At 46.1% G+C, this 23,416-nt stretch overlaps 2 protein-coding genes and 1 pseudogene across 10 annotated transcripts in view; 1 reads left to right on the top strand and 2 right to left on the bottom strand.

Moving 5' to 3' along the window:
- Nucleotides 1-8,329, top strand: part of cracr2ab (calcium release activated channel regulator 2Ab) — a 10,708-nt gene extending 2,379 nt beyond the window's left edge. For 2 of the 5 annotated variants that reach the window (XM_035604276.2, XM_035604285.2), the window contains exons 4-18: nucleotides 377-572; nucleotides 719-865; nucleotides 1,896-1,986; nucleotides 2,090-2,185; nucleotides 2,898-3,085; nucleotides 3,349-3,420; nucleotides 3,571-3,619; nucleotides 3,709-3,791; nucleotides 4,077-4,740; nucleotides 5,285-5,423; nucleotides 5,994-6,075; nucleotides 6,541-6,655; nucleotides 6,958-7,059; nucleotides 7,258-7,334; nucleotides 7,514-8,329. In XM_035604276.2, the coding sequence (XP_035460169.2) occupies nucleotides 377-572; nucleotides 719-865; nucleotides 1,896-1,986; nucleotides 2,090-2,185; nucleotides 2,898-3,085; nucleotides 3,349-3,420; nucleotides 3,571-3,619; nucleotides 3,709-3,791; nucleotides 4,077-4,740; nucleotides 5,285-5,423; nucleotides 5,994-6,075; nucleotides 6,541-6,655; nucleotides 6,958-7,059; nucleotides 7,258-7,334; nucleotides 7,514-7,601 (2,189 nt within the window). In that variant the 3' untranslated portion in view covers nucleotides 7,602-8,329. Of the gene's footprint in view, nucleotides 1-376; nucleotides 573-718; nucleotides 866-1,895; nucleotides 1,987-2,089; nucleotides 2,186-2,897; nucleotides 3,086-3,348; nucleotides 3,421-3,570; nucleotides 3,620-3,708; nucleotides 3,792-4,076; nucleotides 4,741-5,284; nucleotides 5,424-5,993; nucleotides 6,076-6,540; nucleotides 6,656-6,957; nucleotides 7,060-7,257; nucleotides 7,335-7,513 lie in introns of those variants that run through there. The other 3 variants (XM_035604293.2, XM_035604302.2, XR_004784350.2) reach the window with 3 other exon arrangements.
- Nucleotides 8,153-19,248, bottom strand: LOC118282875 (protein arginine N-methyltransferase 8-B-like). 5 transcript variants are annotated; one of them, XM_035604402.2, is made up of 10 exons: nucleotides 18,987-19,241; nucleotides 17,568-17,792; nucleotides 16,299-16,517; nucleotides 15,708-15,771; nucleotides 14,454-14,596; nucleotides 14,140-14,227; nucleotides 12,527-12,642; nucleotides 10,218-10,368; nucleotides 9,337-9,458; nucleotides 8,153-8,997 (listed from the first exon to the last, which is right to left on the bottom strand). In XM_035604402.2, the coding sequence occupies exons 1-10, from the start codon at nucleotides 19,206-19,208 to the stop codon at nucleotides 8,914-8,916; spliced, it is 1,434 nt and encodes a 477-aa protein (XP_035460295.1). In that variant the 5' UTR covers nucleotides 19,209-19,241; the 3' UTR covers nucleotides 8,153-8,913. The 5 variants fall into 5 exon arrangements, with proteins under 5 accessions (XP_035460295.1, XP_035460303.1, XP_035460312.1 ...); XM_035604410.2 differs by having other exon boundaries at nucleotides 16,299-16,454; nucleotides 18,987-19,239; XM_035604419.2 differs by having other exon boundaries at nucleotides 18,420-19,238.
- A 1,088-nt stretch (nucleotides 19,249-20,336) lies between these two features.
- On the bottom strand, nucleotides 20,337-22,206 carry LOC118282898 (annotated as a pseudogene).
- Nucleotides 22,207-23,416: the final 1,210 nt, after the last annotated feature.

Below are 23,416 nucleotides of genomic sequence, written 5' to 3' on the forward strand. Positions count from 1 at the left end.
TAACACAAAGCGAAATCTCCCCACTTTCAAGGGAGATTTGGCAAATGATGAGCCATTTGTTTAATGTTTGAAGCCTGTGGATGCTTAAAGCAAAACTATGTTGTTTAAAACTTAACACAGTAAACCATGGCCAAGTGAGCATTACATAATACATGCTGGAATTCAGTAAAACAGTGAAACAAGAGATTCATAAATGCAATGAATTGATTCAGTCAAACAGCTTTAAAAATGTTGCTTTCCAAATGTTAAACATGAACAATGACATTAGGATTTGTATTTTCAAGGTGAAGCCTTGAAGCCAATGTTCACAGACCTCCAGCTGTGTTTATCTAAAAAATATTGCATCTTCACACACACAATTTTGGTCTAATCTCAGGTCAGTTCCTGCACGGTCGCAGGATCTCCGTCACCGACGACCATAGTAGTCGGGCCCCCAGCCCCACGCTCGGAGCCAGGGAGGCTCTTTATCAGAGCCAATGGGAAGCCAGGCTGTCGGGGGGCGAAGACGGGGAGGAGGAGCGGCACTTCTGTATGCTGCTGGAGAGCCTGGGAGCCAGTAATGTGTTCGAGGAGTGAGTGTGACCACTCTGACACCCATTCTCTCATAGAGGATAGTGAGACTCTGTCTCATGCCTGCGTGAACACTATGGAGCCCCAGGATGTGTTCTCAACCAGACTCGTGTCCCTCATTGTGTTTCCTGCTCTTGCTCCTCTGCAGTCCGGGCGAGGTGCGCAGTCTCTGGGCCGAGCTCAGGCGGGACGAGCCTCACCTCCTGTCCAACTTTGAGGAGTTCCTGGCCAGGGTCACCCACCAAATAAAAGAGGCCCACCAGGAAAGGAAAGAGATGGAGAGCGCCCTCCAGAGGTAGTAGGACAGAACACAGCCTTGCACGTCTATATTCCCTCCAACTGCCATTCTACTTTTTCACACTTTTTTTTCTTGCAGGGATTAGGGACAGTGAGTGTGCATACTGGGTTCAAGAGGCCACATTTCTCAACCGGTTCCCACGCATATAAGAACTTTATGAACCATAATGATCCTCTCTCTCTGGTTAGCCACCTATGGAATGAGTGACATAATGGAGGCCTTTTGAGTGTGAATGTTTGTGTTTGTATTACGGGGTCTGCAGCCTGAGAGTGATTCCATGGATTTACCTGTAATTCTCTGAAGAACAACCCCTTTATCCGTGTCAAATGACCAATAATCTGGGAGGCACGCTCTGAAGTCCCACCACCTCCTGTTGCTGTGGAAACCCATGAATAATAATATTTTGTCTGATGAAAAGCAGCGACAAGTGTTACGTGTCCTCTACTCCCATAATACGCAGAAGAACTCTCTTGACAGATCATGTCAAACTGCTGTCTGTGTGTGTGTGTGTGTGTGTGTGTGTGTGTGTGTGTGTGTGTGTGTGTGTGTGTGTGTGTGTGTGTGTGTGTGTGTGTGTGTGTGTGTGTGTGTGTGTGTGTGTGTGTGTGTGTGTGTGTGTGTGTGTGTGTACACACAATGTGTTAACGCAGTGTAAAACATGCATATGATGGTTTTCCCATGGCACTGCGTGGTACCGTGTCACAGCCTGTTATTCATCTAGACTTTACTAATTGGCTGATTTGGGTCTTAAGAATTGTCAGAGGGAATGTAAATACCACCCAGTATTCTTTTGAAAAATTAAGCTCAGAGTGTGTGGGTGTGTGTGTGTGTGTGGGTGTGTGTGTGTGTGTGAAAGTATTTACATGTAATTACAGCTACAGAGCATTAGCTCAGCCCAGACAACAATACCATGCTGTTCCTAGATGTTATGGATATTATGCCACGCTGTTTGTCCGTCACCAGTTTACCATCATATTTATGACTTTACCATACATCCCTGATATCTGTTGATGTCCCTATTTTGCAGGAAGGCTGCGACACACGACAGCGAGATCCGTCATTTGTACGAAGAGATGGAGGCACAGATCAAAAATGAGAAAGACAGACTAGTACTAAAGGTACAAGTGCTCAAAATCAATCGTTTGCAAAATGTCGGCGAGGTTTCCACCGCCGGTCACGTGACGCTGTTTATCCTTTTTTCTCGTCCCGGGGGCCCTGCAGGACTCTGAGCGTCTTCAGCTGCGCAGCCAGGACCTGGAGCACCAACTGTTTTCAAAGGAGAAAGAGCTGGAGCAGCTTTTCCAGAAGCAGAAAGGGGTGAGTGGACGTGTACAACACGTCGGGACGCAGGTTAAACTACAACAACAACAACAACCATGCAAGGATATCACTGATTCTGTCAGGATCATCTTTTAATCACTTCTCATAACATTTCTTAAAAAAAACAGAAAACAACACGTATTAATTCTAGTACACCTGCATGCATTTTCCTATATAATTTATTTATTATTGTATTGTTATTGTTGTTACTGTATTTCACAGTTTTATTACTGTGTTGTTTTATTCCCCAGTGTTACTTGCCTCCTGGTGTCAGTTGACAATGCAAAAAATAATAATTTAATTTATAATTGATTTAATCTGTATTTTATACTATTACCCAAAAAGTAAAAGATAAGAAAGATCCATTACTATAAAAAGGAAAGAAAAGAAAGGATCGATACGATATGACATGATATGTTACTATACGATAATCCTTGTTCCTTTGCCTTGTTACAGCAGCAAAGGAAATATTAAAAACAGATTAACCATACAACAAAAATGGGGAAAAAAATTAGTAAACAGAGTCACCATGATTCTCATAAAGTCAGATTGTGTGCAGCTATCAAAAGGTGCTATTGTGGCATGGATCTTTTCCCCTCGCACATCATGTGTTGTGGGGAGGGGATTTAAACTGTTCCCTCTCCGCCTGACGCCCGCGCAGCATTAGTGCTCTTTCAGTCCTGCGCACGTTTTTTTCGCCGCTCTCCAGTTGGAGCTCCAGTGCCGCGAGCTGAACAGCGAGAAGCAGGAGAGCCGCGTGGAGAACGTCAAGCTGAAGATGACCAACGACGAGCTGTCCCGAGCGCTGGACAGCACCAGCCAGGACCTGTCGCTGGCCCAGGAGCAGCTGGCCATGCTGCAGGAGCAGGCCGCCCGGCTGCACCGGGAGAAGGAGATGTGGGTCCACCACACACTCGCTACACACATCTGAGTATTGTCCGCTGAGACGCTCGTCGCAGAGAGTTTCCTCACTGCACTTAATTCCTGGCTGTGTCTGAGAAATGCCTTAATCCTTACTCAGGCTTTACCTTTACCCTAAAACGAGCGTTAAACTTTAAATCAAACCCTAATAGACGTGACTACTCTGTGAAACACTACAAACACACACCTGTACTTTGACTGAGGATTGAGCGTTTGTGTGTGATTCTGTGTTGTTTCAGGGAAATGTACAGAGTAACTGAGGGCCTGCAGAGAGAAAAGCAAAGTCTCATGAAGCAGCTTGACCTCCTCAGGTAGCTCTTTTCAAAACCGGGGTTGTAATTTAGTTTAAATCCTCTTTTTGGCTTCTGGCTCAGTCCCTAATTGGCAAACTTCACAAATGATTTCAAAGTCTCAGCTGGTCCGTTAAGATTCCAACTTTCCTCTCCTCTCTTTAATTTCAGAGAGATGAACAAACATTTGAAGGACGAGCGAGACATATGCAGCGGTGTAGTAAGTGGATGCTATGGTGGATGTGGTTTTTTTTTATTTTTGCATCACCTTTAATATCTGTGTAACACGTCCCCTTTTGTTTGGACAAGCCTCGGACGTCGCTCAGAAAGAAGCAGAAGCAGAGAGCGGGCCTCGCCAACATGTTTGATGACACCAGCCAGCCGACAAAAAGGTGATTCATTTATCATCCCGACTCTCCATCAACACAAATCACTCCCGTCAGATCGTTTCCTGTGTGTCCGAGAGGAATTTCCTCTTCGGTGTGACGTGAAAATCATGGATCAAGGAGGGAAAACAGAGGATATCTGATTCTACACACTTCCAGAAATCAACTTAATTAACATTTTTCTAATTTGAATGGCACTAAATTCAGATACATTTGAGCACTTTGGCCTCCAGATTTTCATCTCAAGTGAACTGATCCAGTCTATCCTCTGCTTCTCCTCTGTTTCCAAAGAGCCCCACTCTTGGTGGATGGGTCCTTCCAGTCTCTGGAGGCCCTGCCTATAGAGCACCTTCAAATCGTGTTTGTTGCTTCCTCCTCCTGTAGTGAGGATGATACCAACACGACCAGCACCACTACCTCCTCCCCCTCCACCACCACCACTGTTAGTGCCCCCGCATGTCAACAACGCCCTGCCGCCAAGAAGACCTCTGGCTTCGCCAACGGCTACGCCAACTCTGCTCCGCCCAAAGTCCACGATGTGAAGACAAGGGCCAAACGGGCGCCCAGCAAGACGGCTGCAGCTCGGAGGGTGCCGAGGAAAGACAGAGAAAGAGGGAAGAAGGTGGAAACTGGGACGAAGTCGGAGGTGGAGGAGGAGGTGTTGGACGCCCCTCCGGATGGGTGGCCCCTCCGTCGAGTCATCTCCATCGAGGAGGACCACCTGGCCCACCTGCTCCTGGGCGGCCCCCAGCCCTTACTGCACCAGCTCAGCGAGGAGGAAGATGAGGACGAGGACGAGGACGTGGCGGCGGAAGACGCGGCGCAGAGCGACACTGAATCCGGTCACGTGCCACTGGCGACAGACGCTTCTCCGGCGGGGAGATCCCGCCTCGGCCAAGCAAAAAAAACGCCCACGTCTGCTAGAGGGCAACCCGTCGGCAAGGAGACGCAACAAGTACGTGCACACACAGCCAGGGTGCTTTAAAGAGTCAGCAAATAACATTTCGCGCCCCCTAGTGGTGGTTCCAGGTGGTAATACTGTTTGGTCGCTGTCATTTTGTTCCTCCGTCAATGGGATTCTCTTTCTCTTGCGAGGTTCAGTTGTTTTGGTCAATTCTGCTCTTTCACCGCCTACCATTTAGGTTCCCTGGAGAACGCTATTCACTTCCCTGTTTTGGTTAAGCAACGGCAGACGCAACTCCTTTGATTGTGCCTTAAATCGAGTCCCAATTTTTTCCGCGAAGAGGATAACATGATGAAAGCATGAGGCTTTTAGTTGACCAATATAAGCGCAAATGGTGTTGCTTTTTATATTCCCATTATAACGTGCAATCAGTTTTTAAGCATCATAATGACAAGATCAAGCCAAACAGTTGTCTATTTCCACTTTAAAGTGACACAAAAAATGTCTTGAATTTAGGTGAACGGAGAAATCGCAATTCATTTATATTTGATCTGCCTCTGTCCTTCTCCCCCGGCCTGTGTTTGACCATCACCAGAAGACGAGAGAAGCTGCACTGTTTGTCCCCGACCGCCTCTTTAAGGTCGTCTTGGTTGGCAACTCCAGCGTGGGCAAGACATCCCTGCTGCGCTCCTTCTGTGAGGGCCGTTTCCACGCTGCCACCACTGCTACTGTGGGTGAGAAGAAAGACATCGTTATAATATTGCGGTGTGGATGTTTGTTTTTTTGAACAAATCTGAGTGGCGTGTGTGCGTGTGTGCGTGCGTGCGTGCGTGCGTGTGTGTGTGTATATGTGTGTGTGTTTGTGTGTGTGTGTTTGTGTGTGTTTGTGTGTGTGTGTGTGTGTGCTAAAAGGGGAAGAGGGCGACGTAGCGTCACGTGAAAGGGCTTGTGAAGCCACGCTGCCTGTCTGAGAGCCCTGGCACACATTGTACCGTGCAGATTATGTCACTTCTGAGGAATTTTTTCTCCTCGCTTTCATCTTTCCAAATCCTCACTCGAGCCTTGTTATCTCCACTTGTGTTCAACTGCTCCCATCTGAACGCAGGCCCAGTCAGTATCGCACCTCGCCGAGGCCCCCTCCGAGTCGCTATTATTGTCTCCATTGCTCTGTTAAAACATTTTTTTCCAAATCAAATATATTAAGTTGAATGTGAAAAATTTTGCTGCATGTTCTATCATTCAAGCAATGACACTAAAACAAGTAAGAAGTTATTGATTAATCCTGGCTGTTGCATGTTATGTAGGTGTCGACTACAGTGTGAAGACACTAACCCTGGACAATATGCAGATAGCCATGCAGCTGTGGGACACAGCGGGTCAAGAGAGGTGAGTTTCTTTTTGATGTTTAGGTACAGAACAACTGAAGCCAAAGGAAATAAAGACTAAATCACAGAATAATTATTGATTTCATTTGACATTGTTTCATTTTTGTCTGCCAATTGGTTCATTCCCAAAGAAATAAAGGTGGAATAATAAAATGTCCTCAAATATTTTATGGCAGTACCTCAAAATCTTCATTATTATTCAGTATAATAATTAGTAGTACTACTTTGAGAAGTATTGCAGTAGTATTTTTACTTATTTGAGTAAGTACATGTTAAGGGGATTTCTATATACTATGATGAAGTAAACTTAATGGACTGAAAAGAGTTTTTTGCTACACATTTTTTTTTAAATGTCTTTTCTGTACAATACTACTGTAGTGGTATTCCGGTGCACTCAAAGTACGTGCACTAATACCTGTGCACACTAAGTCCGTGTGCTCACATCCGAACCCCGTCGCCGACGCAGGTACCGCAGCATCACCAAGCAGTTCTTTCGCAAAGCAGACGGCGTGGTGGTGATGTACGACGTCACCGTGGAGGAGAGCTTCAAGGCCGTGCAGCCCTGGCTCGTCAATGTCCAGGTCTGACCTTTGACCCGAGTGGTCCTCTGCAACTCAGTTTTTCACGAGAAGAGTTTATAGTGAGGTTACAGTGGTTTATTTGTGAATGACACTTTTTCATTTACTGTACATTTTTTTTAATATTTACAGCTGAATATCTGTTATTCGTGCTCTTTTATCTATGACCACAAGCATTTTAATTATCCATTATTCCAACATAGATTCATATTTCTCTCTCTTTTTTGGGTGGAGCTCGACCCACCCGCTGCAGAATAAAAGTCAGGATATATAGACCTCTGCTTCATTGGACATGTTGTTTTTAGGAAGCTGCGGGAGAAGGGATCCCTGTCCTCCTTCTAGGCAACAAAATGGACATGGACGGAGAGAGGGAGGTGTCATTTAAAGATGCCGAGCAGCTGGCTCATGTGAGTTTAATTGAAATGTCACGGATGTTTGACCGACAGTGATTTTTAGGTGTTTTCCTGGCTTTCTGCTTTCACACTCTCATGTCAAGTGAAATGGAACTGGTTCTTTGGCATTTATATAAGAAAAGCAACAGCGACACTTTCTGATATTGCTTCAGTTGTTGATTCCGGAAGTCTCTGACTACTTGTCGTGTGCAGGAAAACAAGGTGATGTTCTTCGAGGTCAGTGCCTACACAGGAAAGAATGTGACGGAGTCCCTGACGCGCCTGGCCAGGTAAGATCACAAAGTCAGAGCATGATGCAAGAAAGGAACAACATACAGACGCACATGCACGATAAAAAGATACTGAGGGATAGATGGTCATTTGTACTTACAAGGAAATTGCTCTGTGGTGGCAACGCCGTCGGCTCACTCAGTGTCCTCTCTTCCTGTCGCCCTGTGTCTTCGCTCAGAGTGTTGATGGAGCAGGAGGACAGGGTGAGAGACAAAACCATCATCCTCACTGCTCAGCCCATAAAGAAGAAAGCCTGTTGCAAGTGAAGATGCACTGTCCAACAAGGAAAACTTTTGATCACTTCTGGACATTGGACTTTTTGCATTATTTGAAGGAAATCAGTATTGGCCTTGTGCAAGAACCTCGGCATAGATTTGAATCCAGTCTTCATTTTGGCCCAGAAATGCAGTGCACGCAGAAGCCGACATGAAGGAGCTGGTGCTGATGTTGCCCGTGTGGAAAAGAAAAAACTGCTGTCGAGCTCAGAGGATGAGGATGAGCTCATCTGCATCTGAATACAAGGTGCTGCACCATTACGTGTAAATAATAATTTGTTGCCAAATCACCGTAGTGCCGTCTAAAAGATTAAAGGTAAAAAGGTGTTCTGTGATATATTTATTTCACCCAGGTGACAAAAAATCATAAATACACTACAGGGTTTTCATCAGTGAATTTTAGCTCTGAAGTCTACATTTTCTCAATATGTCTCTGGTGTAGTATGATATGTAGTAAATATGAAACTACAAGTGAAATACACTGAAATTGTTTTAAATGAACATCCAAAATCAATCGGATCAAAAAAATTGAAAAATCTGACTTGATTCTTTGACACTTTATTCATCATAACGACGTTCTTTGTTCATATTCTTCATACTCTTGTCTCCAAAACAAATTGTTTCATAACATATTGCATCTGTGTTGGTTTCTGCTCTGAGGCATTGTTCTCTTTTCTTCTGGTACAGATGTTCTCAATTAAAGAAAAACATCAGTTACATTTCATCTTTCTGCGGTTAATAAAGGGAAGAAAAAAAACCTGCATGCAAATAAATTAGATAAAACAATCAATTACTGTACCTTCAAAACAATTATGCAGTGCATAAATGATAAATCTTAACTAAACGCTTGAGAAAAAAACAGTAAATGTCTGTGCTGTAACCCCTCAAACATCACACAGATCAATACTTTTCAAGTAGCTGCACAACGCATTATTATTATTAATTTTTTTACACTCATAATGATTTAAAATCCCAGAAACTAGTAAGAGAGGGAGACAACAAGAATCAAGTTCATGTAGGAGGTTACATTCAACGGTGTGCCCGGGTCGATACAGTTGGTTCAAGTTGGCGATGGCGCTATTGCTGATAGATACTTGCCTCTACTGATGACATCACGAAGGGGCTGGCACAACGGCATCCAATCAGATGCGTCGTCGTGTCACCCTCGCTGGCCAACTGGGGGTTGTTTTTTTCGTCGGAGAGCCTGTGCCCTCCCCCCTCGTGTAGGTGTGTCCTGAGGGGCGGAGGGAAGGTCCGCACCAGAGCACCGCTGTCGTCGTCGCCGCCGTCGTCGTCGTTGTCACTAACGCATTTTATAGTCGTGGGAAATTGCGGCCTCGCATAGTTGTCCTTTAAAGTCCAGCTCGAGGGTGAACTCCAGGTCACGCTTTACAAAAGATCAAACAATAAGTTTTTTTTCCCTCAGTCAAGCCTGATACTAAATGAGCAGTGGATTTGTTCCTTTATTAAAAAAAAAGGTTAGAATCAGCCCCAGGTCAACCCACAGTAACAGTAAAAATGCTATTTACAGATTAATGTCTCCCCAATAATAATCTCATAACATAATGTATAAAATAATAATACCATCAGGGCCCACTTTTGCATTATGAGTAATTTGACTTTTAATAGAATAACGAGATTGGGCGCTGCGCCCAGGTAGGCGCCCTTCTGGTTACATTGTGGTGTTTGCACTTTAGATTTTGTGCCAATGTTTGAAGACTCTTACCACATTCTTCTCATTGGGCCGGACGGCAATGCTGCCAAAGATCTCCTCTCCCTTCTTGACAGTTAAGTAGTCCTCCAAGTAAAACACCGTCTGCTTCCAGTGTGTGTTGGGAGCATCTGGAGCTAAGGGTTGGATGGAAATAGTGGGAGGGAGAAGGAGAGCGACGTGAAAGGGCGGGGATAAAAAAAAAGAGAGGAGAGAGGGTGAACGGGGTAAAGCGGAGAGGAAAAGGAGGACAGAGGTAGGAAGGAGAGATCTGCAAAGATCTACAAAACAGCTCCGACTAAACGGCCCCAGCTCGTTACTACGGAAAGAAATTTAACAGCGAAAAGCGGCTGAAGTGTTCTCACCCAGTGGGCAACACGCCGAGCAGAGAACTCCTTCAGTGATGCTCAGCCCCAGGCCCATAACAGACTCGGCCAAACATAGAACCTCCTCGACACAGTATTATGTAAGCGCTGGATGCATGAATGTGTTAACACACGCTTGCACAACAGCTCAGCTACTCTCTCTGATATAGGCACCTTCAACGGCAGGGTTACCGGGAGTGCCTCTGTGCGGCTGCGGCTCGCGTGACACCGGCAGAGTGTAGCCGAGAGCCGGGATGCTGAAGTGCAGGAGCTTTCCCCCGTTTTTTAAAGGGGCAGCGAGCGATTTCTAGAGACCGCTCCTCTCGCTCTTTTGTCGTCCTTGATGGTGTTGCTGCACTGGCCACCGCAGTCAGATATTTCAAAATGGGAGTCATTCCATGGCTATGTACAACTAGTTGGGGTCTGTTCTTCTTTTTTTTTTACATCATTTAAGTGGACTGAACCTTTAAGGTCGACATAGTGACAACAGTGTGTGTATCACAAAGCTATGACTCTGTGATCTCGCCTCACCGGTGGAAAATCCCGTCTTCTTGTGACACTTGGTGAACTCGATGTTGAAATACGTGACCAGGGCGTGGACATAATCATTGCGCTGGATCTGCAGACAGAAGGCTGACGTGAAGGCCAGGTCCTCCGGCTTCACAGTGTAGATGTCCACTTCCTGGGAAGAAAATGCAAAGAGTTCTCTATACTTTTCAGGATTTTTTTTGGGAATAACGGCACATGGCAACCCGTCTTGATTATTCAACATGAGTATCGTGTGCGTGTGCGTGCGTGTGTGTGTGTGTGTGTGTGTGTGTGTGTGTGTGTGTGTGTGTGTGTGTGAAAGCGCACAGGTTGAATCATGGGGCTGGCAAATGAAGCCTGCTCACAGTACACATGCTGTGTGGGCGTCCTCCTTCCAGTCTACAAGGGAGGGATGTTATATGTGCGTGTGTGTGCGTGTGTGTGTGTGTGTGTGTGTGTGCACTTGTGTCTATATCGAGTGCTGCCTTATAAATATGTGCACAAATTTGAGTGTCCCATTTTCTTGCCAGCCAAGCATCACATTGGGTGCAACATAGGAGAGGAGCAGGTGTGTGAGTGAGTGAGTGAGTGAGTGAGTGAGTGAGTGAGTGAGTGAGTGAGTGAGTGAGTGAGTGAGTGAGTGAGTGAGTGAGTGAGTGAGTGAGTGAGTGAGTGAGTGAGTGAGTGTGTGTGTGTGTGTGTGTGTGTGTGTGTGTGTGTGTGTGTGTGTGTGTGTGTGTGTGTGTGTGTGTGTGTGTGTGTGTGTGTGTGTGTGTGTGTGTGTGTGTGTGTGTGTGTGTGTGTGTGTGTGTGTGTGTGTGTGTGTGTGTGGATGATAATCCCTCTGCACCACAACCTGTTCGTTTTGCCCCGGCCTATTGGTGCCGGGGCTCGCTCGGCCATGTGGCGCCGGCATCACAAATTCCAATCTAACACCTCTGTCCTTTCCAGTGATACCAGGCCAGTATCATACACAGCAAATTGTGGGGAGGAGAGAGAGAGAGAAAAAAATTCCCTCAGAGCGACTTTGTAATTTTAGCATGACAGGAGTGAGTGGCAGTTCGAATGAAGACGGGGTGAGGAGGCCGACAGCAGGGGGAAGGGGCGAGTAAGCCCTGCGTGTGACAGAGATGCAGGCAGTGGGGGTTCATTTTCAGATTGGCGTGTCACTGACGAGTAACCTCCCTCCGCGCGAGCGAGAGGAACCTTCCTTTTTCGCTGCTCATCCGAGTGATGGAGAGCTCAGACGTTTGACGACTGCTCTCGTGCGACATGCCACGCGAGGGAGACTTCCCTATTCGCTCAGACCAGTGACGGCCGACAGTGTCTGCGTGACAGAACACGGACGGTAGGTCTGAGAAATGAGGCGAAAAAGAAAAGGACAAAAAAGAAGAGAGCGAAATGAAGATGATATTGCATGGCTAATATAGAAAAGGGGCTAATGTGACCAGAGCAGTGAGAATGAACAGCGAAAGAGGAAAATCAGTGCAAAGAAAAGTAAAGATAGAGGCGGCAAATAATGAAAAAAAATAAATAAGAAAAGCCATCACCTCCCTCAATGCTCTTATCCTCTGTTCATTCGTGAGATAAGAGACGAGCCACTGTTGTTCCTTCAAGCATGGAAACAGAGCCGCGGACCCTTACAGCTCCCCAGAAACATCTATTGAGCATTCCCCTCAATCTTTTGACTTTGTCTTCCACCGATGTTTTCTTTTCTTTTTAAACCTTCTTTTATCTGGTTTCTACTCTGTAGCACTTTGAGATTGCTTTTAGCAATGGAAAGTGCTCTATAAATGAATTTATTATTATCCATCCATCCATCCATCGTCTACCGCTTTATCCATTTAAGGGTCGCGGGGGGTCGCTGGAGCCAATCCCAGCTAACATTGGGCGGGGAGGCGGGGTTCACCCTGGACAGGTCGCCAGCCTATCACAGGGCCACATACAGATACGGACAATCATTCACTCTCACATTCACACCTACGGTCAATTTAGAGTCTCCAATGAACCTAACCCCATTCTGCATGTCTTTGGAGTGTGGGAGGAAGCCGGAGAACCCGGAGAGAACCCGTCCGTACACGGGGAGAACATGCAAACTCCACACAGAAAGGCCCTGGTTGAACCGGGATTCGAACCCAGAACCTTCTTGCTGTGAGGCGAAGGTGCTAACCACTACCGGCGACGAGTTCATGTGGCAGAGCGCCAAAGATTGCCTCAAGGACTGTACAGTACACCGTAGTTGTTTTTTTTCCAATGTATGAAACGATACGGCATTGAAGGACAAATGTTCACACGTGCACGTTGAGACTGACCTTCAGCAGGCAGGCGTTGGTCACCAGCTGCTTGGAATCCACCACGTCCACCAGCGGCTCTTTGATGGCGACGTTGCGAATGCAACTCATGTCGAAGCCGTACACGTTCTCCCACCCTGTGCGCCGCACACACACACACACACACACACACACACACACACACACACACACACAAAAACCACAGCATCTGAACTATGCGAGTCCACATGGACACAGTATGTGTGTGTGTGTGTGTGTGTGTGTGTGTGTGTGTGTGTGTGTGTGTGTGTGTGTGTGTGTGTGTGTGTGTGTGTGTGTGTGTGTGTGTGTGTGTGTGTGTGTGTGTGTGTGTGTGTGCTTTTTTTTTTTTTTTTTTTTTGGCTCTCCCTGTTCCTGCCAAGCTGTCAGCAGAGAAAAATTCAAACAGAGCACTTAACTCCTGCCAGGAAGAACAGTCTCGCTCTCATGCTGTCTTTCTGTCTATCCGGGCCCCGATGTGGAAAAAGACAAGCCTCACTGAAAATAGACTCCGGCCTCCTCCTCCTCTTCCTCCTCCACCTCCTCCATGTCTGGCAGCCATTTTTTTTAAACATTTTTTTTTTTTGATAGAATTTGGGCTGAAAACACGACGAGCAAGCCTTCCCTCCCCCGTTCCCTCTGTCCCACCACGCCACCTTGCTCTTCCAGGAGGCCCAACACTAACGCCTGTGCGATGACAAGGTGGAATATGCCGCCGACGCACAGAGAGACTAAAAATAAAGAGCGCAACGCGGGGTTTTCGGGTGCAAGGCTGAATTCTTTTGGGATTCGTTGTGGAAGCGTGCACCTTTAGAATGGGAGACTTCCACCTGTGCAGTAGAAAGAAAAAGTTATTGACCCAGATTCCAAGTCTGCGCACGTTTTAATGTCGGCACTTTGATTGCGAGACTAAGCGCGCCCCCCCCCCCCCCCCTTCCGCTGCGGGAGCTACTTGAACACATGGAGCGAGTCAAGAGCAAAGAAATGCACAGTGGAGGAAACTCACCTCGCACTTTTGCTGCTTCTTTCTCAAAGCCTGGGGTTTTTCTTTGTTGGAACTAACGGCTTCATCAATGGTTAGACAGTTTTTTTGGAGAGCAAAACAGAGAGAGGACTCAATATTGGTCGTATAGTCGTCAGGCGGACAGACACATGTCGACATAAGTGCTTATTTGGTCCCTGTCTGCTGTTTTCAACTTCACAGAGTGATAAAGTGACATGCGCACAAGTCGTAGCGATATCAACTGATCCAAATATCAGTTAATACATCTATCAGTTACAGCTTAAATAGAACCTTGTGTGGGGTTCGCATAGGTGGTTTCCGCAATCCAAAAACATGCAGGTTACGATAATTGGCGACTTTAATCCGCCCGTAGGTTCGAATGCGAGCGCGAAGGGTTGTCTGTTGGCCGGCGCCCAACGTCGGCCGGGAGCGGCTCCAGCGACCCAGCGGTATTGCAAATGGGAGGAGGGATGGATGGGTGCACAGCGGTCATTAGTTATGCGCAGCTAAGAGGGGAAATAGAGCGAGACAGAGACACGAGAAGAAAATGACTTTGGACAAAAAGTATGAAAGTATAAACAGCTGGCAGATGTACCGTAAAAAAACCACTCACAGTGAATCTTGAAGTCCTTGTACTGCCGGTCTTCGATGGCGACGACGTACAGAGCGGCCCTGTCGGGGAACATCAGGCCTCCGGGTTTCTGCGGAGAGAAAAAGCGTCGCCTGTCAGTGGACGCGCCACAAAAGGCCCGTCCGTCGTCTTTATTGTTCGCACACCTGGCTTTGCGACACAAGACCACGCGTGGTGGGTTCCACGCCTGCAGGGCCGCTCAGGAACCTGATCACTCATGCATGACCTCAGCATCTGGCCAAGCAGACACGTGCACACAAAGCGTACAGTAAACCCTCTTCTCAATCCCCCCGTACCAGCCATTTGTCCCGGGCGAAGATGACGGTGTTGAGCATGGACTCGTAGAAGAGGCAGTAGCCCATCCACTCCGAGATGATGATGTCCACCTTCTGCACGGGAAGCTCCACCTCCTCCACCTTGCCCTTGAAGATGGTGATGACTGTGGTGTGGGGAGCCGGGACACAGCGGGCGACAAAGTTACTTTCACGGCAGCTTCAAGGCAAAATCGACGGACAGCGACCCTATCGTCAGGTAACAGTGTTTTTGTGCCCTGGGACTGATGTGAATGAATATTAATAACTGCTCTCAAGCCTCAAGGTTTCATGCATTCACTTGCACTCACTTGACATTTGTCTTGTTTTCCATTCATGGCCCATTTGACCCCTGATATGGAGATTCGGAAAAAAGACAAAAAACACCCTACGTGCTGTAGAACTCAAATATTTATAATAAATCAGAGTTAAACTGTATATTTTACTGTAATTGTGTAGAATATGTGGAACTACTACATATATTTGAAAATATAGTAAGAGATTGCAAAGCAAATGATAAACTTTAAGCGTTGAGAGGAAAAATGTGCAATCCGCATTATTGCATATTATCTATGATTGCTTCTTTCTGAAACTGTTTTCAGGCAACTGAAGGTTACACCCATTCAATTACTTTATTATTTAGGGAAAATTTATTTTTGTTCTTATTTAGTAATATTAAGCCCACAAAAATGTCTCTGTGTGGCGTCCATACATTAAACAGCCACTCGTTTATTCCTCGCAAATAATTCATATTGCATCTAATGTGCTTGGAAACATGGTGGATGGTTATTATACACAGCTATTATTGTATAAACAATGGTCTGCGCATGATAGCCGGCACTTTATGTTTCATTCTTGTGTGTGTTGTTACCGAGATCGTCGGCAGAACGCCTGAAATGAAAATGTAAAACAAAACAAAAAAATCTAAATCTCATTTCATATGTGCAGGTTTTAAAACCCAATCATCTGTTGCCAGGCTTCCATCTGTGAAGTTCAGGGTGGCAATCAGCCCCACTGAGGGATTTCTGATTGATGGCGGGGATTGTGGCTATTTGACATCAGAGACGAGCTGCCAGTTAACCATCAGAACTGTGACCGATGATGTCGGGCCGTGACGGTAATGATGGAAATATGCAGATTTTCCACGCTACGTCTGATGCACGTGTCATCGCACTGCTCCGCGCTCAGACGGACGGATATAAGACATTTTGTAATTCTGGGAAAATCGCTTAAACTTACCATTGTGCAGGTGATTGGACTTGATTATCTTCTCTGAATACTCGGATATACTTGAACATTCTATCTGTAGGCAGAGGAGAAAACAAAACGGTTTCCTTGTGCATGAGCACCGTGCTATCTGCCATATTCCCTCCCCTGTATACATGAGATTCACCTTTTGGGCGTCGGGGGAAGGAGGAATTTAATCAAACTCTGATAACCCATCTAAACACCCATGTCCCTGGCCACTGCAGAAGAATGATAAATCACTTTTGCTCTCCCGTCCATAACTCTAATACAGTATATGAATCATACATAACTGTGGGAGACACGGCGGGTAATGTATAAGCCGTGACTTGCAGCCCTGCTCTAAGGGGAGCCAGAGGCTTCTTATTGCCTCTGTGTGTAAGATTGTCTGAGAGAGATTACCACGTAGTATGGGGAAGGAAAAAGCCCAAAGAAATATGACAGTCAAGCCAGATAGCATATTTCATTTGGACAGCGGAAAGGGTGCGCGCAGTCTTTTCTCTCTCATAGAGATCTCCTTCGAAAAGCTGAGACAGACAGACGATTTACAGAGGAGCGTCACAGGCCGCATCTGTCCATTCTCACCCCGTACACGTGTTTGGCGCCGGCGTTGGCCGCAAACATGGAGAGGATCCCCGTTCCACTGCCGACGTCCAGGACAATCTTGTCCTTGAACACGTGCTTGTTGTGGTACATCGCGTTCCGGTAGGTCAGCGTCCGCACCTCGTCCTTCAGCATCTCCTGGTCAAATTGACAAGGCCAACCCGAGATGTCATAGCTGCGATACATCATGAACGACCTGACCTGAAAATTGCCATTCATAAAAGAAATGCTCAATAATGAACAATGCTAATTAGAATATATTATTATAGGAACTGTTATATTATTAGTTCCCTCAGCATGTGAACACATGTTTCATGTATAATGGGTGTGGAAAAAGGCAGCATTTAGGCCAAAGGCCCCTGCGACAGTGGCGGAGCTTCTTGAAATAGACAGGAGTACAACACAAAGCCTTTGGGGAAATCGCCTGATATCCATCTCCCAGGGCCCATTCACACTTCATCCCACTTTCACTTCCTTCCTGCTCCGCGCTCGTCTAATCAGGGCAGCTCCCTTTGTCCGCGAGCGGACACAGAACCTGACCCACATGCTAAATATGGACCCTCCTTAAAAAGGTCTATACAGTATATTTCCCCCAAACTTTTCCTCAACCTCCCTTTGTCTGCAGATCAAGGTCATATAGGAAGGGTGGAGCTCTAAGATTCCGTTTAGCAGTTCAACACAGATGACTGGCACTGATTGGTTTAATTCATGGAGAGCGGCGAAAACCACTGCAGTGCATGTATGCCTATAGTGTTAGTCAGTAGTGAATACGCCAAAAGACACTTGTTGTAGGCAGAAATATTCAAATCTGGAGAAATAATTAGATGAGGTTTTTGTGCTATTGACAGCGGAGGACCGACAAGTCTTCATGGGCTGTTTTTTGATGATTGTTTTTGCTATTTTTCTTTGGGGCATAAACTTGGCTTGCGTAGTATCACTCCACCAACTGATCCAGTGAACCGCCAAAGTTTCTCAGCTATGGGTAAAAATGATCATCTGTGCCAAAAGAGAAGATTTGGATCACTACCAAAATCAAAGCTCATGGAAATCTGTTGGTGTGAAATCAGATTAAGTTTGTTTTTGTTTTTTTTTGTTTTTTTACATATCGTGCTGACAGAGAGACAGAGGAACAGCGACGAAGCTCCCTGGCAGAGTAAAGAAGCATCGGGTTAAACAGACCAGGGAGCATCTGGTGTCGTCGGTTTCCCTCTAACCGCACCGAGCCGCCGCTCGTCGGCCTGCGCCGCCTACCTCGTGGATGCCAAAGTGGGCATAAGAGTCAAAGTAGTAGTCCCGTGACGTCATGTCCTCCGGGCTGAGGAACTTGGCAATCTTGCCCCTGCCGGGACAGGTGGACGGGGCTGCTCCATGAGGCGTGCGGGGCGCGCAGGGCACATGGTGGGCCGCGGGCACTGGTTTTGGCAGCGGCGAGGGCTGGGCGGACTGGGAGAGGGGGGAAGTGACAGGCTGCTGCCTCTGTAGGAGGAAGGGGTGAAGTAAAGGTGACAGTTTAGTATCAGAAAAACGAATCTGAAAAAAAATATATCAAGGACTGTGTTTCGTGGAAGATGTCACACACAGAACTGCAAGTGTTACATTCATGTTATTATAGAGACAAACATGAATGCAAGTGAAAGGAGGACCACGTAATAAGCAATAAATGGAAAAAAAATCCATACAAGCATACAGCTTTAATGGGGGGCTCGCTATGGTGGTGACATAACCGGCACAAGATGCCGGTTCCGTTTCAGCACCAAGGACAGCGGATGTGGCCGCGTTCAATGCGTCCACGCATCCGATACCGCTCGTTTGACATTACTGCACATCTGCACCGCGCGTTATCGCCATCACTGCACGCGCACGAGTCTGCCATCTAAACATCTGCAGGACGCCGACGTGGCGTGTGCACTTTTCCCCTGTGCGCGCACGCCACGTCGGTGCGGCACCGGTTCCCTGCAAGCACGCGGCTGACACCCTGATATACGTCGCAAAGACACACACCGTGTTCGAGTCAAATGTGTTGCCATGAAAAGAACAACAAGAAACTGGCAGCGGCCCGGTGCCGCGTGTCAACCGGGCGCAGGGCACCGCAAGCTCCCCTACCTCGGAGCCGTCCGCCTCCGCCATCTTCCGTCGGAGCAGCAAACAACGCGACGAGTGCCCCAGTCCCATGAGAGCCGGCGAGACTTACGCCACAACTCCTCGTTAAGTGCACAGGGAGGTTCAGAAGCCTCAACAGAAAAAAAAAAAACGTGTTTCAAAAAACAAAAAACAATGGAACTGAACCAACGTTATGTTTGGCTCAAATGCATGTGCATATGAAAGTCATGGCGAGAGATGCGCGCTGGAGGCGCGCGCTGTCACAGCGTCGTCAAATTACAAAAGTTGCCAAATCGGTGAATGCGCGAGGTGAAACGTGCAGAAATCCATTCCTGTGGATGTGCCACGGCTTGTTTCAGAGGGCTGCAGGGCAGCAGGGCAGCGCGGGTCGGACCCCCCGGTGAGGAGTCGGTGTGTCCATGAGCAAGGCACCGAACCGCGTTTCGAATCCGTGCGCTAAAGCTATCCAAGGAAAAGAAGAAGAAGACAAAGAAAACAAAACAATGCAACCAGTTGCGCGCTAGAAATAAAACTCCACAGCAGAAAATCCTTTCTGCTGGTCTACTTCACCGCTTGGAAACACTTGGCAGCTCCCGGCACAATCCCTCTGCTCCTGGTGCGCGCAGTGCCAAAGCCCCCGTGCGCAATCCAGATGCGGAGATAAAGTAAAAAAGAAAAAAGAAAAAAGGGTTGGTTCAACCTGTGATTGCGCACTACACCGTTACACACGAGCCTCTCGGATGACATGGAATTAATCTTTAAAAAAAAATCTCTGCTCTCCACAGACTCCATCCGCCTCCTCACACCACTTTCAGGAACAGCAGCCCGGTGAGCTTCTCTGCCGCTTGCTTATATAACATAGGTGAATACAAAAATAAAATAATAATAACTATGACATTAATTTTATTCAACGCGTAATATGCTTAATTGAATTCCAGCTTTACGAAGTATAGGATATGACATTTGCAGGTTCTGCAGCTATATTTTTTATTATTATGAAATGGATTTTGACGCAATCACAGGTGTGCACATCTTGGCTTGTACAGTAGCTAGTGACGTTAGTGCATTCAGCCTATCAGAATGGAGGACCCGGTTTTCTAGAATTAGCAGGACGACCAAAAAAACCTATGAGTGTCGAAGACATTTTTTTTTTTTTTACTGTAAGAGGAGTTCAATCAGTTTGCCTCTCATACAGTAGCAATGTCATATTGCTGCAGAAAGCTATAGTATATGCTACGTTGAAGGTCATATTTTTGACAATATACTATTACCAATACATGTACACCAGCACAAGACGTATACAAGAAATAAAAGATATTAAGGAAAACACTGTCATCCATTCACAATAATAGGAAAATTGATGGTGTTTTGGTTTATCACATCAAAATAGAAAAGAGTAGATAGTATAGTTTATAGTACCACTGATGCCTGTCTGCTTTCATTATATCATACTGTATCAAATGATTCAGTAGTAGTTTTATCACTTTTGAAACAAAAACATGACAGGATTTGTCACCAAAATAAAAATGGGCCCGTGGCCCGTTAATGAAAGACAAAACAAGTCACAGTTATGGACGAGCTCCATCGGCGGTGCTTAAGAACATCGGCCCACGCATCGCTCTCAAGGATAATGTGTGCATACTCCATGTCTCTCTCACACACACACACACACACACACACACACACACACACACACACACACACACACACACACACACACACACACACACACACACACACACACACACACACACACACACACACACACACACACACACACACACACACACACACACACACACACAGTGTGTGGAGGCAGGAGTCAGGAGTGAAAGAAGTGGGCAGACCACTATCGATCGATGAAGCCGATACCCTGATAAAGACGTGAGAACCAACTCTTTTCAATTCACTGTATCAAAATTTTAGAGAAGGAGCCAGGACTCCCCTAGACAAATTCCTCAGACGTACTTTAATACCTTCCAACATTTATTGGTCGTGGTGCGAAACACTGAAGCTGCGATCTGAGTGGTGGCCTTGGAATGAAATGCCTATTGTGTGCAGGCACTATTATACCACATAGGATAAAGTCACAATAGACGACTAGAAATCATGTCAGGATTGTCATTATCATGTGATGATACAGACCCTCTCAAGGCACATCTTATCCTAAAGGACGCGAGGGACGTGATGGCGAGAGAATACATTATTGAGAAAGAAAACAGAACAGCATCACACTAATGTTTGCATTGATCTGACAATACATTCACATATTGCAAAAAAAAAGGTTTTAGTCCATTTAACATTTAGCAGTTGCTGTTCCTACTTTAAGCACAGACATTCAGTAAAATGAGACTAAGGAGCAAAAGGAAAACTAGTCTGTTGGAGCCGGCCCGGGCATTATGATGAGAGGGGCAGAGTTTCTTCCATTTTCGCTCAACTGAGGGCAGAAGTATGGGTACATTTTCTCAATGAAATTGCAGCCAGTGAAATAACAGACACGCGATTTAGAATCCACGTTATAGAAAGAGACCTCTCCCTGATTATAGTTCACAAAGATGCCCACCGTCTGGAGCTTCTCTTTCAGTGGGATTGGAGCGCTTGCTTTTATAGACGCACTATATCTGCGCTCATCCAACCCCTAAGGTCCAAAATCCCTTTGCAACCGACAGCCCCACGTCTCCCTTCCTATCACCTGACTCCCTGACCACTCCGACAGTCCAACCAGTCTTTCCTTTCACCTGCATCTCATAGTAAAACTTCCCTGTCGTGAATCCCTCCGTTGCCAACACCTCTGGACAAATTCCGGGAATGTGCATTCGTTTGCAACTTGTTTTCCGTCTCGGCTTATGACAAGCGAGCAGTACGCCGTGTCGGGGTCAAGGGTCAGGTCGACAGCATGCCCTCTCATGCTTTTCCTTTTGATTTCAGGAATGTCCTCCATGATTTCCCCAAACTTCCGTCGCAGCAGAGTCACGGTTCCTCGCGCCGCCTCAATAGACAGGTCACCGTGAGCGTCGGTGTCGGTGCGGTCCTCGTTGGAAGGTGAGCAAAAGGTGGGTAAGCTCTGGAGAAAACCATAGTGGTCCTCAGACTGTGACAGCTGTTCCAGCCGACTGCTCCTGCTTTCACGCTCAGCGATTTCCGTCCTTAGTTCTTTGAGAAAACCTTCCGCTTGTTGCTTTGTTGGTCTGTGCCTCGCCTTGATCACCTCGACAAGCTCGGCCTGGCTTCTCCGGACGGAGCGGATCAAGCCAGTGAACACCTGCTCGGTGGCCCTTTTCTCGTTTTCCGACTCCACCGACTTGGCATTGATTAACTTCTTGAGCTCGTCGGCCAACTCGGACATGATGGTGTTGACTCGGAGTTCAGGCCTTGTGGAAAATGTCCTTTTGCACGACGGACACTGGCAAGTGTCGCTGCTGTCCCAATACTTGTGGATACGTGCACTGCAGAAGTCGTGTCCCCACGGTATCGAAACTGGCTGAGTAAACACGTCCAGACAGACCGAACACAGGAACCTCTCCTCTGACAGTAGACTGCTGGCAGCGGCCATATCTGGACAAGAACAAAGTCAAAATACAATTATAGCAACTCGGACAGTCTAGTGCTGTTGATATCTTGTGTTTTATGGAAGAATTTGATTTACCTGTTGCGAGTTTGAGCTGCAGCAGAGAGTGTGCAGTAAACTATATTGACGCTGGTGGAGACCCCTCCCCCACTGCTCCTGATGAACTTTCTCCAATTCCTTGGGAAACCCAGCGTGCGCGATATGAAAACAATAGCAATCTCGTTGGCCTGAAACAAAACATAAAACAATAATTAGTGACATAATCAGTCAACTCATTATTAAATGCTGTTTCATCCTTCTTATTTTTGGAGAGAAAAACATTTAAGATTAATGGGAGTTATTTGTATTCCTTCTGGGCTGTAGAAAAGGGGCATGTAGGAATAAAAAGTCAATATAGAATTTAATTTCCCTTTAAATTAATTACTAAAAAATTCCATCATTCAACGTCTTCAAATATTTCACAAATGGCTTTTTGCACAATTTATTTGTATCATCTGGTTGTTGCTGTCTGATAGCCACACCTGTTCCACTCTTGAATAACAAGTATCAGACTTTGACCTTCAACAGAATCTAGAATTGATAATAACTTTTGATGGAGAATTCGTAAAACCCATTTGTGCACCAATTCCTCACCCTTAAAAGTAGATAACTCGTCTCGGTGTCCTCTGAGTTTGTCTTTTATCTTAATTTAATTTGAGACTCCGATGCACAGATTACCATAATGTTTCAATGTTTCAGCTGTTCATACAGTAATGTATGGAAGATCTGTCCTGCATGTAATTTGACCATTTATTGAGTTGGTGGGTGGTTTTTCTGTGTGATGAATAGACAAATCAATATATTTCTATGCATACCTTTACTAAATATAATGTATATAAACTGTCTTAGTGTACATAATCCATGCATCCACAATCTGAGGCCGTCATTACGATCCTATTCATGAAAAACAATGTAAATACAGAATCGCAAACCAAAAATGACTTAACAGATGAAGGGGCTCACTCAGAAGTAGGCGTCATCAATCATCACCAAATGTTGGAGCTATTAGGAACTAGTAAGATATTAAACACATGCATTAAATTGTAAGGAGATGTGATACAAAAGGATAGAAAATTGTTCTCTTTCAAACAATTACCAAATGAATTCAAACAAACCTACTGGTGGCAGCATGGTCTCAATCAAAGGGATTTGGGCTGGACACACCCAGAACTTATAACCTCCCCCGATCCAAACTCCTCCCTTGTGCACGAACAGGTAAATCCCTCCACCTGCCCCTGATCTCACAGAACACAGCAGCACAATTCAGTCTTATCAAGAAATACAGAAATATGGGACTGAGCTATACCCTCTTTTCTACTTTTGTTTTGGTGGATTTAGGAAGAGCCGGTATGAGCTGATCAGTATCTCAGAAGAGAAGCGGAGACTTTCTCAG

This window comes from Scophthalmus maximus, chromosome 12, assembly GCF_022379125.1.
Source record: "Scophthalmus maximus strain ysfricsl-2021 chromosome 12, ASM2237912v1, whole genome shotgun sequence".
NCBI classification, from domain to species: domain Eukaryota; kingdom Metazoa; phylum Chordata; class Actinopteri; order Pleuronectiformes; family Scophthalmidae; genus Scophthalmus; species Scophthalmus maximus.

Excerpts from the sequence above, each read along its gene's own strand:
- LOC118282875 (XM_035604402.2), bottom strand. The coding sequence starts at position 19,208 with ATGGAGTCTGTGGAGAGCAGAGATTTTTTTTTAAAGATTAATTCCATG. Across the intron at positions 17,793-18,986 it reads CTGCCAAGTGTTTCCAAGCG|AGGCAGCAGCCTGTCACTTC; the intron begins GTGAAGTAGACC and ends TTCCTCCTACAG. Across the intron at positions 10,369-12,526 it reads CCAACGCCTGCCTGCTGAAG|GAAGTGGACATCTACACTGT; the intron begins GTCAGTCTCAAC and ends TTTTCTTCCCAG.